This window comes from Agelaius phoeniceus, chromosome 14, assembly GCF_051311805.1.
Source record: "Agelaius phoeniceus isolate bAgePho1 chromosome 14, bAgePho1.hap1, whole genome shotgun sequence".
Classification (NCBI taxonomy): domain Eukaryota; kingdom Metazoa; phylum Chordata; class Aves; order Passeriformes; family Icteridae; genus Agelaius; species Agelaius phoeniceus.
The window spans coordinates 12,610,345-12,624,756 of record NC_135278.1 but is presented as its reverse complement, the minus strand read 5'-3'; the positions used below and the strand labels follow the sequence as shown (position 1 = coordinate 12,624,756).

The 14,412-nt window shown below is 45.2% G+C and overlaps 1 protein-coding gene across 1 annotated transcript in view; it reads right to left on the bottom strand.

The window, feature by feature from the left end:
* Positions 1-14,043, bottom strand: part of LOC129125701 (mitogen-activated protein kinase kinase kinase kinase 4) — an 88,447-nt gene extending 74,404 nt beyond the window's left edge. Inside the window, exons 1-2 of the mRNA XM_054641274.2 lie at positions 13,865-14,043; positions 9,416-9,481 (exon numbers count right to left, since the gene is read on the bottom strand). Coding sequence (XP_054497249.2) covers positions 9,416-9,481; positions 13,865-13,906 — 108 coding nt within the window. The 5' untranslated portion in view covers positions 13,907-14,043. The remainder of the gene's footprint in view (positions 1-9,415; positions 9,482-13,864) is intronic.
* Positions 14,044-14,412: the final 369 nt, after the last annotated feature.

Sequence of the window (14,412 nt, the reverse complement as noted above, 5' to 3'; positions counted from 1 at the left end):
TAAACAATGCAGGATACAGCAACCACAAAAGCTTAGCCAGCCAGATATTTCATATACTCCCTCTGACATGCAAATCACATCTGTGTGTCAGACAGGGCAAGTGCCATGCAGGCTCCAGCCATCACCCAGCTCTGGTTGAGCCATTTCCCTTCATTCCTGGTCAGAGAACTGTGACTTTGGCAGATGTAGGAAGCCAAATGACATTAAAAGGCCTGACCAGGAGTGTGCTGTGACTCTTTGAGCAGCCTCACAAATGCAGAGGTGCTCTGCAAACATGGGCAGGAACCTGAGCGTTCACACAGTGTCTGCACAGGCTGATTCCCTCACCAGCATGGAAATACTGCAACTCCATCACGCCAGCCAGGGACACAGGCCATGCAAAGCCTGCCAACAGGTGGGTACCTGGAAACTAACATAATGTAAAGAAAGAAAGAGGGGAACAGAGCAAAGGATGAGTCCAAAATCCTCTCTGTTCTTTATTCTCCAACGTGTGCTATCAGAGACCTGAGCTTTCAGTCCTTGTTTTGTATCTTCCTCTACTCCAAAGAGTTCTGGCTGATTTTTCCAAGTGTCCAAAAGAAAGTTAGTGCATCTCTCTATTCCTTCATCCCTTTCCAGGCACATTTTTGGAAGGCAGGCTGCCATACATGGACCTTCTCCCTGTGCAAGCCCTTTCCTGCCAGGGAAGCTGCCCCAGTTGGGCACCCAGCAATCTGCACCCCCAAACACCAGCACAAACCCAGCCAGGAGCTCCAGTGCCTTTGGGAAATGTCAGACCTGCTTAGGCTGATCTGCACATGCACAAAAAGCCCAGTGTGCCCTCAGTGCAGCACATTCACAGCTCAAACCCCTTCCTGAGCCAGGCCAGGCTTCGCTGGGTCCATGGGGCACCCCTGCTCTCCAGCCCTGCCTGCAAAGCTTGGCTGCCTTCCCCTGGGAGGGCCAGCAAAGCACAGCCCAGTGCCTCTGGAAACAAACCCCCCCTTCATCCCAAAGGCATCCCCCAGCAGGAATGGTCATGCACTGCTGCTGCCTGTGCTCCTCTGCAGGGCAGAACACGGGAAAACTGCAAGAACCCACCACAGAAATTTGATTTTCAAAGCACAAGAGATAACGCTGGCCCCCAACTCCTAACTTTGGCCTCTGATCATAATAAAAGGCAATCAGATATCTACTGACACAATTTGGCTTCTGGGGGCAGAATGTTTGCAAGAAGCCTGTTACAATAAATACTTCATGTTAGACTGCAAAAAACAAATATTATCTTTTTCCAGCTCTTTCCTTTTTCCATATAACAAGAAAACATAATGAAAAATCTGTGTAAATAATACATTTGAGAATCCATTATCTAAGTCATATGCATATTTATTTCATGATGGTTTTGTTGCATATTTTAGTATAATTGTTCACAGGTTTAAAGCCAAGAGTAAAACAGAAGTAGACAAATCTACTGCAACAGAAATCACTAGTAAACTGGCTACTCTTTTGTTATTTTTAAATACTGGGGAAATGCCTTGCCAAATTCAGCATACTAAATAAGAAAGATATCTACATTTTACTGAACTTGAGGAATTTTCTTTTCAGAAGGCCATCACACATTTCTCTTATGACCTTTTCCTCTAAATGTTTCCATTTTTAACAATAGAGATACAAGAAAAAATTGCATTAAAAAGCTCATATCAGATGTAGCAGCCACAGAGTCAGAAAACAGAATTTAGTAAATTCCAGTATTCCGTAAACACCAACAAAATGTCAATATTTTGCCAACTGGTATCGCTTTTGGTTGCAAACACTCATCTCAGAATATAAAATCAGAATAATTCACATTAATATTCATATTTCATTTTTTCATGCCAGATAATTTCAGTATGACTGTACCTTTTTTCCCCAATCTATTAAACACCCTGCTGAATTTAAATGTATGTTCAAATGAAGGAAATTAAATGTAATGTTTTGACATTTCTGATGCAAAGTTTGGAAACGAAAGCCAACTCATTTCTTGAAATTTTCCCACTCTGGTTTCTCTTGAACCCATGTTTGGATTCAAGTGAAGCTGTTTTCAAACAGCACGTTGTTCAGGAAGTGGCTGCTAACCAATTTTCACAAATCACCTCCATGAGCACCCTGATTCCTCCCAGCCACAATCCCAAAATGCTGCCCAAAACCGAGGGCTGCCTCCATTTTCACAGCTACACTCACACAAAGAGCTCCATTTCCAGGAAATTCATGGTTTTGGCCATGGTGGGAGGAGAGGCAAGAAGAGAAGCAAGATCTCCTGAGCCACAGCTGCCCACATCAGCCCCTCTCTTACCTTTATGAAAAAGTGAATTTTGCACACACTGGGAGCTCCCGAAGGCACTGCCCCAGAGCACACCCAGCTATTGCACAGGAGCCAATAACATTGTTTATGCGGGACACTGAAAAGGGCACAGCTTGCTACAAAGTGTATCTCCTGGACTGCTCAGTTGTAAGATCTCAGAAATTACAAAAATTTAGTATTTGCAAGGGTAGGAAGTCGGAAATGGGGAATAAATGGCCTTTGAGAAGGTGCTTCTAAAGCAGATCTTGAAAACCTTTCAGGAATTCCACAAGGTTCAGAAGGTTACAAGGGCAGATTTAAAATACACAAGGACTTTGAAAAATAAAAAGTATACTACAAACAGCTGAAAAATAGTTCCTTGCTTTATTTCAGGAAACCAACTGATTTGTTCTTCCTTTTGTCATACTTTATTAGCTATTGCCCAGAGGTACCAGAGAAGGACTTTCAAAGAAACACACATGCACTCTTCAGGGCATTAAAGCAGGCCTGGAAAGTACAATTCATAAGGAGCTCCAAGAAGTAAGAGATAACAGAGATAAGGAGATATGTCCTCACCAGGCTCTAAAATCCTGCAGTTCCCTGTGAAATGTAGTTACTAGAGCTACCCTGCCATGGGAATCAGCTCAAACATCTATAAACAGCACCCTAGATTTCTGCTGTTTAAAATTAAGTAATGTAGTGTCATTCATTCATTAACTGTCATAGCCATGGCTTTCTGTAATGCAAATAGGCAATTACAATTTTTTCCCCAAGTTCCAAAAATTCATATATTATATGCAATGAAAATACTTCTGGGGAGGTCAGATTGTGCAGAGCTCAGGCCCACGGAGCACTGGTCACACTGAGGCATCTGCACATGGGTGTGAATGTGGATGCCCCTGAGCAGTCAGGATTGCTGAAATCAATGTCACTGGTGAGGTGCTCAAAGCACAGCTAAGTGCTTGAGCAGGGAATCAAGAGCTTGAACTACTTCCTGCCATGCTCACATTACCAGCAGTGCATTTTTAGCACGTTCTCTTACCTTCAAAATAGCATGACCCAGTGACAAAACCTGAAGTGTTATGCAACATGAGCTCAAAATGCCAACAGTTTAGGATGAAAATGCACTGTGCTCTCCCACATGGACTTTTAGGTCCAAAACATGGAGGAGCTGAAAGCAGGAGGCCTGAAAACAAATTATTTGCAAGGATTTTACTACTCTCTAATGGCACATCTAATTATTGTTCATTGCTCTGTTCAGGCAGAGCCTTTATTGTATAGAGGCACTCCACAGCTGAGAGGTTTTTTTCACATCCTTGCTCTTCTATTTTTGATAAACTAGTTTGGCTCCTAAGAATCTTAATCGAGTTCTTCTGAAATATTCACTAACTAGAACCAGGACTTGACAATTTGCTAATTAATTTCGCATGTTTGATCCATTATTTTAAAATCCAGTGCTGAATATAGTTTGGCCCTGTCATGCAAATAGGCATGGAAGGCAAGATTAAAAAAAAAACCAAACAGCACCAAACCCCTAAAAACCCCAGCACAAGAATGCTCCTGACTCTGACAACTGAATACACACCATAAGCTACCTATTATATATATATATAAAAATATTTCATATAGAAGTGGAGGGTTTTTGTATCCTCCAAGTTAGTAATTCACACCCTAATAGGCTGGGCTGATAGTAGGTATGTCTTGAACTCAAAACTGAGATTGGAAAAGACCTCTGGGTCCCCCCTTCTGTTCAAAGCAGGGACTTAGTTTACATTAACCAAGAGAGTTTCATGTGGACAAGATAATCAGCTCTTCTACTGCTGCCATGATGGCTTTTGCCTTTTCTTTTTCTATACCTTTTATGTATTCTCATACCCTTAGCATGCATAATCTGAATTCTTTAAGCCTGGTATTCTCTTCTAGGCCAGGAGACCAAACATCCCAAGGCCTCACACCTGGAGGCTGGAGAGCCCCAGACCATCCTGAGAAACCAAGGCTCCCTCCAGAACACATCCTGCAAACTAGGATTAGACTGGCTGGGGGAATACTTTAGAACAGGGACATGTCACACTATTCATTCAAGCCTCTCATTGGGACATCTTTGTTAGATATGCTAATTTACAAGGTCTATAAAATTATAAACGTGATCTACTGTATGCATGCATTTCGGTGCATTCCACCTTGATGAATTGTTGCCCCATACAGATCCTTATTAAACACCAAAGTAAAAACCCTTCATCTCTTTACTGTGTCTGGCTCTTAATTTTAGGACCAAAAAAAGGCACCACTACCAAAACCCAAAATAAACAGATAGACAAACAAGCACTTTTATCAACTGCTAGTGAAACAGAGAGTAGCACTTTGTCATTTCTATAGAGTTCAACTGATTTCCTTTCTTCACTTGTCAAAATCTCAGTGCCTTGAAGACTAAGATTAGCTTGAAAACTGTAACTCACCACAAATGACAATGAAACAACCTGAGATTATGTGTCATTTTTAACATCTCTGCAGCACTCTGGAGACTCTGAAATTGCATTTCAGCCCCAAGACACAATCTTTGGAAAGTGGCTACTGCTGACCCACCCACAGAAGGGATGGTTTAAAAGTTTTCAGCTTATACACATTTACTATCTGGATTATACTGAACATAATTGTAATGTTTCTTACAGTTAGCCTTCCAGGTGCTACCTTATGCATTAATTGTGGTTTACAATACAGTCCACAGATTTTAACACTCCATAACAGCATGGTTGGGTGATCCTTTCCACACACTACCCAGTCTCAAAAACCCCCATGTTCCTTCCCCCCACGACTCCCAACTCAATTAACAGCAGCCAGTTATTCAGTGACATGGAATAGGAAGAATTTAACAGACTTTCAAATTAAGATAAACTGAAACATTGTATTTGTGTTTTGCTGCCCTCCTGCCACTCTACATCAGCAGCAAAGTAACTCATAACTCACGTCAGCAATTGAAACATGATTCAATACCAAGAAGCAACTGTGTTAAAAAAAACCAAAAACAGACCCAACCAAAACCCCATACACTTCCTTACTCAGATCTGCTTCCTTTTTGTATCCTGAGTCTTATGTGAGCACAGAGAAATAAAAATATTGGCTGTGCAGAGTCACTGCAGGAAGGCACTGCTGCTTCTCCATCAGCTGCATTACTGAGAATCCACATCTCCCCTCCTGACTCTCAGCTCCAAACCAGAGCACCTCTCTCAAGTTCCCTGGGCCCTCAGACTCCATTGAAGATAAAACCATTTTGCACACACAGCAGCTGCAAATCTGTCAGGGTTTATCACCAGCCTCCAAGATCATGTGCCAAAAAACATCAGCCCCTGGAACTATCCAAAGACACTGGCCTCTCTTTGCCTAGGCCACTGAAAACGGGCAAGCCCAGGAGAAGGCTAATCCACATCACCAAAAGTAAGGAAGACAAAAGTCTCTTGGCTTCAGAACACTATTGCTGACCTCATTTGGCCCACAAAAGCTTCAGAAGGATGAGGATTCTCAGAGCAGGGCTGAATGAGAAGGACTAGGAACAATTCCTCTTCATCCTGACAACTGTCAGAGTCTCAAAGCCTCCTCCAGAGCTCAGGAAGAATTGTGTGACCCAAACACTTCAAAAATGGCAACCCCTTCAGCTGCCCCCATATCTCCCTTTCCCCATTTACTCAACAGAAAAATGACCCTGCATTGAAAATTGGAACATAGAAAATGCATTAAGAGGCTTCTATGGAAGAAACACTTCTCATCAGAGATTATGAAACTAACAGCAGAAGTCTTTGGAAAAAATATTTCACTTCCCCCAAACTTAGAGTTTAGTTCTTAGTGAACACATAGGCACAGACCAGCACAGCTGTGCATCAAGGGTCTCCCCCCCAGATGACAATGGCAGCTACATGGCACAAAGCATTGCTCTGCTCTCTGAAGGTCCTTAACCATCAGCAGCCCTCAAAAACGCTGGCCCTCATATTTGGAGAGCAACTGGTCATGCCCTGAACACCCATTTTCATCCCTGGCCTCAAGAGCATGCAGGAGGATGGACAGACCTTGCCAGAAGTAATTCATGGGATGCTCAGAAACTTCTCTTTAAATGCATTCAGTGGAGATGGTGCAGAGACTGGACACAGTCTGACCCTCAGCTCCTCAACACTGAGGAGACAAAGCAGGGAAGAGTCAATGCTCCTAATTCCCAAGCACCAGCAAATGCACTGCTTCCAACCACTTTCAGTTCTCCCCTGCTGCCAGAGAGGACTGTGCTACCACCTGCCATGGCATTCTTCTGAATCACCTTTTACATAGGATTGTTCTTTGGATTCCAGCACATGGAAACCAGGAATTACCTGAAAAACTCACCTGTAATTTCAAGAGATAATGAAGCCTAAGTCCCATGAATTCTGGTTACCATTGGATTTTTTTCCACATCTAATTCACACTTTGCAGAAGTTGAAGTTGCCAGTACTGGCGTATTTATGTCCTACTACTTCATAAGTTGTCAAAAAAAATCTGCTGGCATTTAGTCAGCTATTCTACACAAATCTTTATAACATTTCTACTCAGCTCTAGCACTGTTATGTGTACAATTCATACCTTTCCATTTCATTTTACAAGACCCTGAACTGGAACTGGAATAATTCAGTATGAATAATACTCTCCTTCAATAAATCTGTTAAACATGGTTTTCTAAATCTAATGATGAATCCTCAAAATTTTATTTTCATTTTTATAGAGTTGCATATATTAAAATATGAATCATCTTCACAGCCAACAAAGCAATTTAGCAATCCTGAATATAATTTATTTAGCCTGAAATAAGTTTTTCTTTGATTATGTGCAAATTACTATGTATTGTCATTACATGCTGTAATGATATGAGTAAAGTATATGGATAACAGAGACTACTTTATAACTTAAATATTTATAATCACAAGCTTATACCAGACAAACTGCAAAATTATTCCAGAATTTCATTTGTTCACTCTATCAGTTCTAGCATTTTATAGATCAGAGGACACAGTACACAAAGTTAAAAAGAAAAGTGAGTATGAGCCTAACTTCTCATGGCCAGAACTGCAGAAGCCATGCTCCATTGCAGCTGCCCTACTCCTGAGAAAACTCATTTGCTCTGGGTGCAAGGCCAGCACCAGGGAGAGCCACCAGGCAGGAAACACCTGAGAGCATTCAGGGGGGGCTCAGGGTCTGCAGGAGGAGCTCCAAACACACTGAGCTTTGGGCTGGTGAAAATCCTCCACAGCAGTGACAGAGCTGGCTGCTGAGTGTGGAATGTGCATTCTGCATCTGTCCAGCTTGGCTGTCAGCACCAGCTCCTTCAACAGCAGCTCCCACCACCATGATCCCACCAAGGGCTGCTCCATCCCCAGCACAACACCCACTGCCCACACCGCTGTCTGAACAAGGTTTAACCATTTGTTTCACCTCAGCTGGGCTGTGCTTGCACAGGGCTGGGGTCACACACAGCCTCTCAGTCCCCCAGGGCAGGATTCACATGCACAAAGCTTCCCCCAGCCCTCTGAGACCCCATCTCCCAGTGCCTTCCTCAGATGCTGCAGCCAGTCCCAGTGCAGAAGGAGCAGGGACTGAAGCCACCCCATCCCCAGAGCTGTCAGAGCCTGGTCTCTGGCATGCTTGGTGAAAAGCAGCCTTTGGGTGCAATTTTAAATTTTCACTGTCAATATTTCTTGCATGTTTTGGCAACTAACATTCTAATGAGCTGCATGGTGGCTCAAAACATTTTCTTTTGCAGCAGAGAAGCAAACTGTGTTGCTCCTTCCTGCTTCTGCCATGATTAAGCAGCTGATTCATACTCAACATTCATAAAAGATGACTAGATTGAAATTTTTCTTTCCCAATATAAAATTAATCCAGACACAAAAAGAAAGTCAACTATTTCACAGAACATTCAGGATGTTTGGGATCTTTTTACAGGTAAAAAACAACAGCACCTCCAAATCTCTCTTGGCTTCTAATCTGTCCATGTGAACCCCTGAGCATGTATTTTTAACTCAGTAGTATTAAAAGCAGGATCTGAATGACAATCTCAGAAACAACAAAGACTTCACCACCACAAAGAGTTACATGAGACAGATCCTGCTTCTGACATAAAAATAATAATAAAAAAATGGTAGCATGGAAAGGAGAGACTTCCCAGAACTGCTCCAGTAAAGCTTCTTCTAGAACCTACAGCTTCAAAGGGAAAGTAAAATGTGATTACAGCAGATCTGGCAGCAGAGGATGGACACCAAAGTGCAGCATGTATTCAGTGCCCTGCAGAAAGACGAACAGCCCTGCACTGCTGCTCCAGGACCCTGGTGCCCCTTTGCACAGAGGGATCACTGCACACAGAGCCTGCACACACACCAGGGCTGGCCATGCAGGGACAGCAGTGGGGCCTGATTTATTCCAGTGCCACTGAATGCACCTCCAAGGGCTCAGCATGGCCTTCTCCTTCCTCTGCCTTCCTTCTCAAAATGGGAACCTGGTTCTCTATTTAATCACAACTATTTCCTCTTCTTAAATCACTTTTAGGGAAGGCTTCACAGTGAAAGAACACTTCTCTAGGCTTGTTGTTGTAACTCAAATAAGCTGTGCATGGTGCACAGAGTGCTATGCCGTTTGCTGGTTCTGCTTTGATACCACAGTGACAAAGCAATGTGACAGGTAATGACAGAAATCAAAGACTTCATTGCCTCCTGCAGAGCAGGGCTAATTGACACCTCTGGCTTGAAGAGCACTGCTGGCTGAGTTTTGAACTTCACCCAATCCAGGCCAAATTTAGCCACCACTGATATAAATTTCTGCCAGACACCTTTTAAATAATTTCAAAAAAGAGAAAATAAGAACAGAGCAGAGAGAAGTTATTACAAAAGCTGTTTATGTGACCTGTGGCAGCAAAGAGACATGAAAACAGGACAGAGGGAAGGGCCATGGAATTTCACAGGTAGCACATCTTGCATTATGCAGGAAAGAGAGCAAGACCAACCAGGCTATTACTGGAACAACTGTCCACCTTCTTAAATGTGCTCACTTCTGCTTTAGGTAATAGAGCTTTATCAAGAACAACATCCTAAATTACAGAGGGATCCAAACCTTGTAGACTTGTCCATATGTCCCATTTCCAACAACCTGCACCAGCTCAAATATTCCCGCAGGGTCCTGCAAAAAGCAAAAGAAATAACATTATTGGGATTAGAGCAACCACTTCATAACAGAAACTAATTGTACACCACCAAAATGAAATATCTGAGGCCCATCTCCTAATGTGTTACACAGTAAAGGGGAAATTGCCAAATCATGGGGTAAGAAATACATTAATATTTATGTTTTCAGTCAAGTTTCACAAAACCCTGTATGCAAAACAACTTGGTGAAGATTGGCAGGGTGGTACTACAGCAAATACAACAAATAAATGAAAGTGTGTGAAAAATACTAGAATTCAACAGCTTACAGTAGAATAAGAAGAAACTCCAGGTTCCTAAACCTTACCACACTGAGCTAGCCTGGAGGCTGAACTGCTGTGCTTGGTATGACCAATGCAACAAAGGAAAAAACCTAAAGAGCAGAACTGAAAAAATTACAATATAAAGCACCTGAGCCCAGTTACCTTAGTGAAGGGAAATGTACCAAACCAGGCAACCTTAACATACAGGCAGGCTGAGAACACTCAACTCTCCTGTTCTGCAAACATAACAAAGTTAATTTGACTGAGGTATTGAACTCTTGGCTTTGAACCCAAACTAGATTGCTGTTAATTTACATAAGAGATTAATGAGTCAGGTGATCAGTCCACCATTCCACATGAACCAACTTCTACCCTTGTGCTACAGCACCAGCTGCTGTGACACCAACCACTGCTGCAACCCCTCAGGTACAGGGAACCCTCTCGTTGCAAGGCATGGGCAATGCTCTCCCCTGAGCCACTGAGTACATTAAAAAATCTGGTGAGTTAAAACTCACTTGAGGGATTTATTTAAAACCATTAAGAACTCAAGAGATCAGTTTCTTGGTTTCTGGCTAAGCCATTTATCACTCAGCTCATTTCTTGCCATGGTATCACTGAGAGTGATATATTTTATATAAAATATTATTAACTCCATGTGTCAGTTTTACCACATCTGTTTCAGCAATCTATCATGTCAGTTACTGCCTGTTGGTACTGCTGAGGGATGTGATACAGAAAAACATTATCTCAGAAGTACAATTTCTATGCCCCTGGTGGCAAAATATCCTTTTTTTAGAGGTATCAAACTATTCTCCACTCCACTTATATGTTAATCCTTTAATATAAGTAATTCTTTCTTCATATTGAATACATAAATGTTTACCTTGGCAAAATCCCAGTGGAAACACACGGGCTTTATTTCTGAGCAGATTCCACCTTTATTGGCACAACTGTCATGATAAATGCCAAAGGCTTCCAGAGCAACACAGCCCAGACTTCCATAACTGAAAGCACTAATGAGTTAATTTGGTTTTAAGTTAAATGAGTTTTAATCTTAAAGTTCCCAGACTGTCAATCTTACAAGACTTTTTCTTTTTTAAAAAAAGCAATGCATAAATCAGATCAAGATGACTTCTGAACCACACAGGTCAGTCTGTGTCTTTTTTTCCCTGTCACTTATTTTAAAACAAGGCAGTAAGCCTTCTAGACTTAAACCCCAATTCCAAAAGCCCTCACTAAAAAGGAAATCAACGGGAACACTCACATATGGATTTAAGCTCAGGCATAAGAATGCCTACAAGACTGGATCTCACTGCAGTTTTCTTTGCTTTCTTCTCATTTCCTCATTTTATGTTTTAACTAGTCTGGATATAACGAAATGCTTTACTTCAGTGGGGCCCAAGTCAGCAAATAAACCCTTGCTACTGCTAAAGCAATGGTGGGTGGCACAAACCCTCTGCACAGAGCTGTGCTGTGGGCAGCCCAGGGTCCAGGCACTGAAACCCACAGCAGCTCTGTAAGGAACCCTCCCAGGACAGGGCTTCCATGCACAGAATCTACTGCACTCCATGGGCAGCACCCTAATGCACACCTCTCCTGCAGAAAGCAGCTTTGCTGAATTAACAAGGGCCCACAGTGCACTGAAACCCAGGGGAACCCAAACTGCATTTTCAACTGCCTCTCTCACTTAACTGTGTGCTGTCCTCACCCGTCTTCTCTAAGCTTATTTATTATGCAAATATAGTAATTTAAGTGCCTCAAAATTAGCTTCTCTTTCCTCTTTCAATAAATTTAGTTCTGATTCAGCATCCTAATAGTTTGCTTCTAAAGGCTTCTGACACTTCAGGAAAGACCCTAACAATTATCTAAATAAACATAAGCATTAAAGCTAATACAGTGCAAATCCCATCCTGCCCCTGCTAGCAAATTGAGCATTAGCACCTCAAGCCTCCACAGGTCTGAATGCAGCCAAACACTTGGCCATCTCTCTTCTTTTAATCAGGACACCACAGTGAACCAAGCCTTGTTAAGAGTCATAAAGGATATTAATCTGGGCTCTGGTCCTTGGATTGCCTTTGTTTGCTTGGATATCAGCTCTGCATTGTTTGCTGGCATTGTTCACAACGGGCCACCTTCCTAATTGTCTTGGAGCCACATATCATTGTTGATGTAGTGCTTCCTCCCAGCTACCACCTAAGCCCATGGTCCAGCTAACCCTTCACCAGCCAGCACCTGCCCAGCTGCTGGATTCCCCTTGAAAGATGCCAAAATTCTGGCCTGAACATTCATCACTCTAAGGGTAATGACCATCATACATTGTACCATATGGTGACCACCTTGATTTCCCTCCAGTCACCTGCAGCACACTCAGAAAGCAGAGCAAGACTGCTGGCCAGAGGCACCCAGGCCACATCCATCTCCTCTGCAAGGCAGAATGAAAAGCAGCAAGAGCAAGACCAAAATGCACTTTTCACATCCCTGCAGCTAAAGAGGATCCAGGTGTCTGAAGCACAAGTTCTTCCACTGGACCTCTGGAGCTCAGCACCTAATGCAGAGTTCAGGGATTTTTAGCCTCTGGCTGCCCTGGTGAACCCAGCAGTGTTAGGAAACCACAGGCTCCTTTCTTTCCAGGGAAAGGGGAGAGCCCTGGTGAGCACCCATTTGGAGGGGAGCAGGGCAATCTCAGTTTGAAAATGACCCCACTCACAACTGTGGGAGGCTGAATCACAACTCCAGGCAGCTCCCACTGGCCCCAGGAACACCTCAGACACAGCAAAGGTAAGGCACCTGTCTTTAAATAATTTCCACAGCTCAGCCTCACCTGCCTCCCATTTCCTACTCAGCACAAACCCCAAACTAAGGCTGCTGACGTGCTCAAAGGGGTTTCTCCCAAAATGAGACATGTATCCCTTCCCCTGTGGAGGCTGAAATTCACAGTGCTCTCAGCCTTTGGAGGCTGTGAATCAGATGGTTCTGTCACAAAGCCTGCTGTCTCCTTTGCAGACTCACTCCTTTTCAAACTCACACTATTTCCTTACTTATTTAAGGAGATGAGATTCATCTGCTAAAGCCCTAAAGAAGAACTTCCATTATTTTGCCTTACACCTCATAGCAGAGCCAGACTAAACTTCTGCTTGCTTAGCCAGAAGCCTTTTGCTGTCCTTCCTAACTTTACTGTCCCTGCTGCTTTTCCTCTTTCTGCCTCCAGTCTGGAACACCCTCCTCGCCATGTGAGCATCGCAAAGGCTGCTCCCAGCCCTGTTTCTTTTTTCCCTGATATTTTTAGCAAGTGGCTTGCTTTGGTTTCACTGTCTGGGGATGACTGCTTCTTGCCACAATTGAACTCTTCCCTCCTCTTCTGTCAGAGCACTCCACAGAAGCCCTGCCTGGGTTGGACGGGTGCTCAGTGCTCAGCTCCTGTGTAAAAAGGGCAAGAGGAACTCGGGGCATCACACACAGCCCTGCCACTGCCTCGTGGATGTGAAACACTGACAGCACGGCTTTTAACGAGGACAAAGTTTGGCTTACATTAAAAACATAAGAGGATAACAATAAAAATTCACAAAACTAGCTAAATGCTGACTTTTTTAGCTTGGAGAAAGGAGGGGGACATAAAAGATCTCAAACTTCAATAACAACAAAAAGGCCACAAAAACCGCCACGCATCCAGAAGCTCCTCGTTTCACATTTGTTTTCTCCTCGCATCGCTCACATCTTTGGGGATGTCGGTAGGAATTATTTAGCACCCCGGCAGGGGAGGGAGGCTCGGCGGCGCAGCGCTCCGAGCCGGGCAGCGCAGCGCTCCGCGGGACCGCGCTCCGGCCGAGCCCCGGGGCAGCGGCACCGGGAGAGCCCCGAGGCTGCGCCCCGAGCTCCCCGAGCTCCCCGGTGCCTGTGCGGGCACGGCAGCACCGCCCCGCCGGCCCCGCTATCGCCGCCGCGGTCCCTGCAGCCGCCCCGCCAAGCGCGGCACACGGAGCCGCTCCGGGCAGCGGATAACGGGGCTGAGTGAGGCTCGCACACGCCGCGGAGCCAGGAGCGAGGAGCGGGAACGGCAGCCCCGAGCCCGGGGCAGGGCTCCCCGCCGCAGTCCTTACCCGCAGCGCCGCCAGGTCGATGCCGTCCAGGCTGCGGGCCATGGCTCCGTCAGCGCTGCCGCGGGCGGCCCGCACAGCGAGCCGGGCATGCCCGGCCGGCCCAACGCCCTCCCCGGCCCGGGCGGCCGCCGCCGGCAACTTTAGCGAAGGGAGCAGCTCGGGGAAAAGTTTGCGAGGAAGTGACGTGCGAGCCGCGGGGGTCGGGGCCACCTGCAGCCGGCGGGCGGGGGCGGCCGCGCTCGGCACCCCGGGCGCGCTCCCCGCGGGGCGGGACGGGGATCGCCTCGGCGATGCGGGACAGGGGAGTTCCCCCGCACGCACCGCCCCGGCGAGGGCCGGGCCGGCAGCGGGGACCCCTCCGGCGCCGCAGCACCGCGCTCCCGGCGCAAGGCGCGATGCGCCAGCCGCTAACCAAAGCCCAAAACCCCCCAAAATTGCCCTGACAGCCTCCAAAGAAGAGGATTTTATACACACACAGCTGAGACACTGCCAGCCCCTTCCCCTCGGGTGACGGGCGCTGCGAACACGAGCCCGGGGAGGTGACGGCA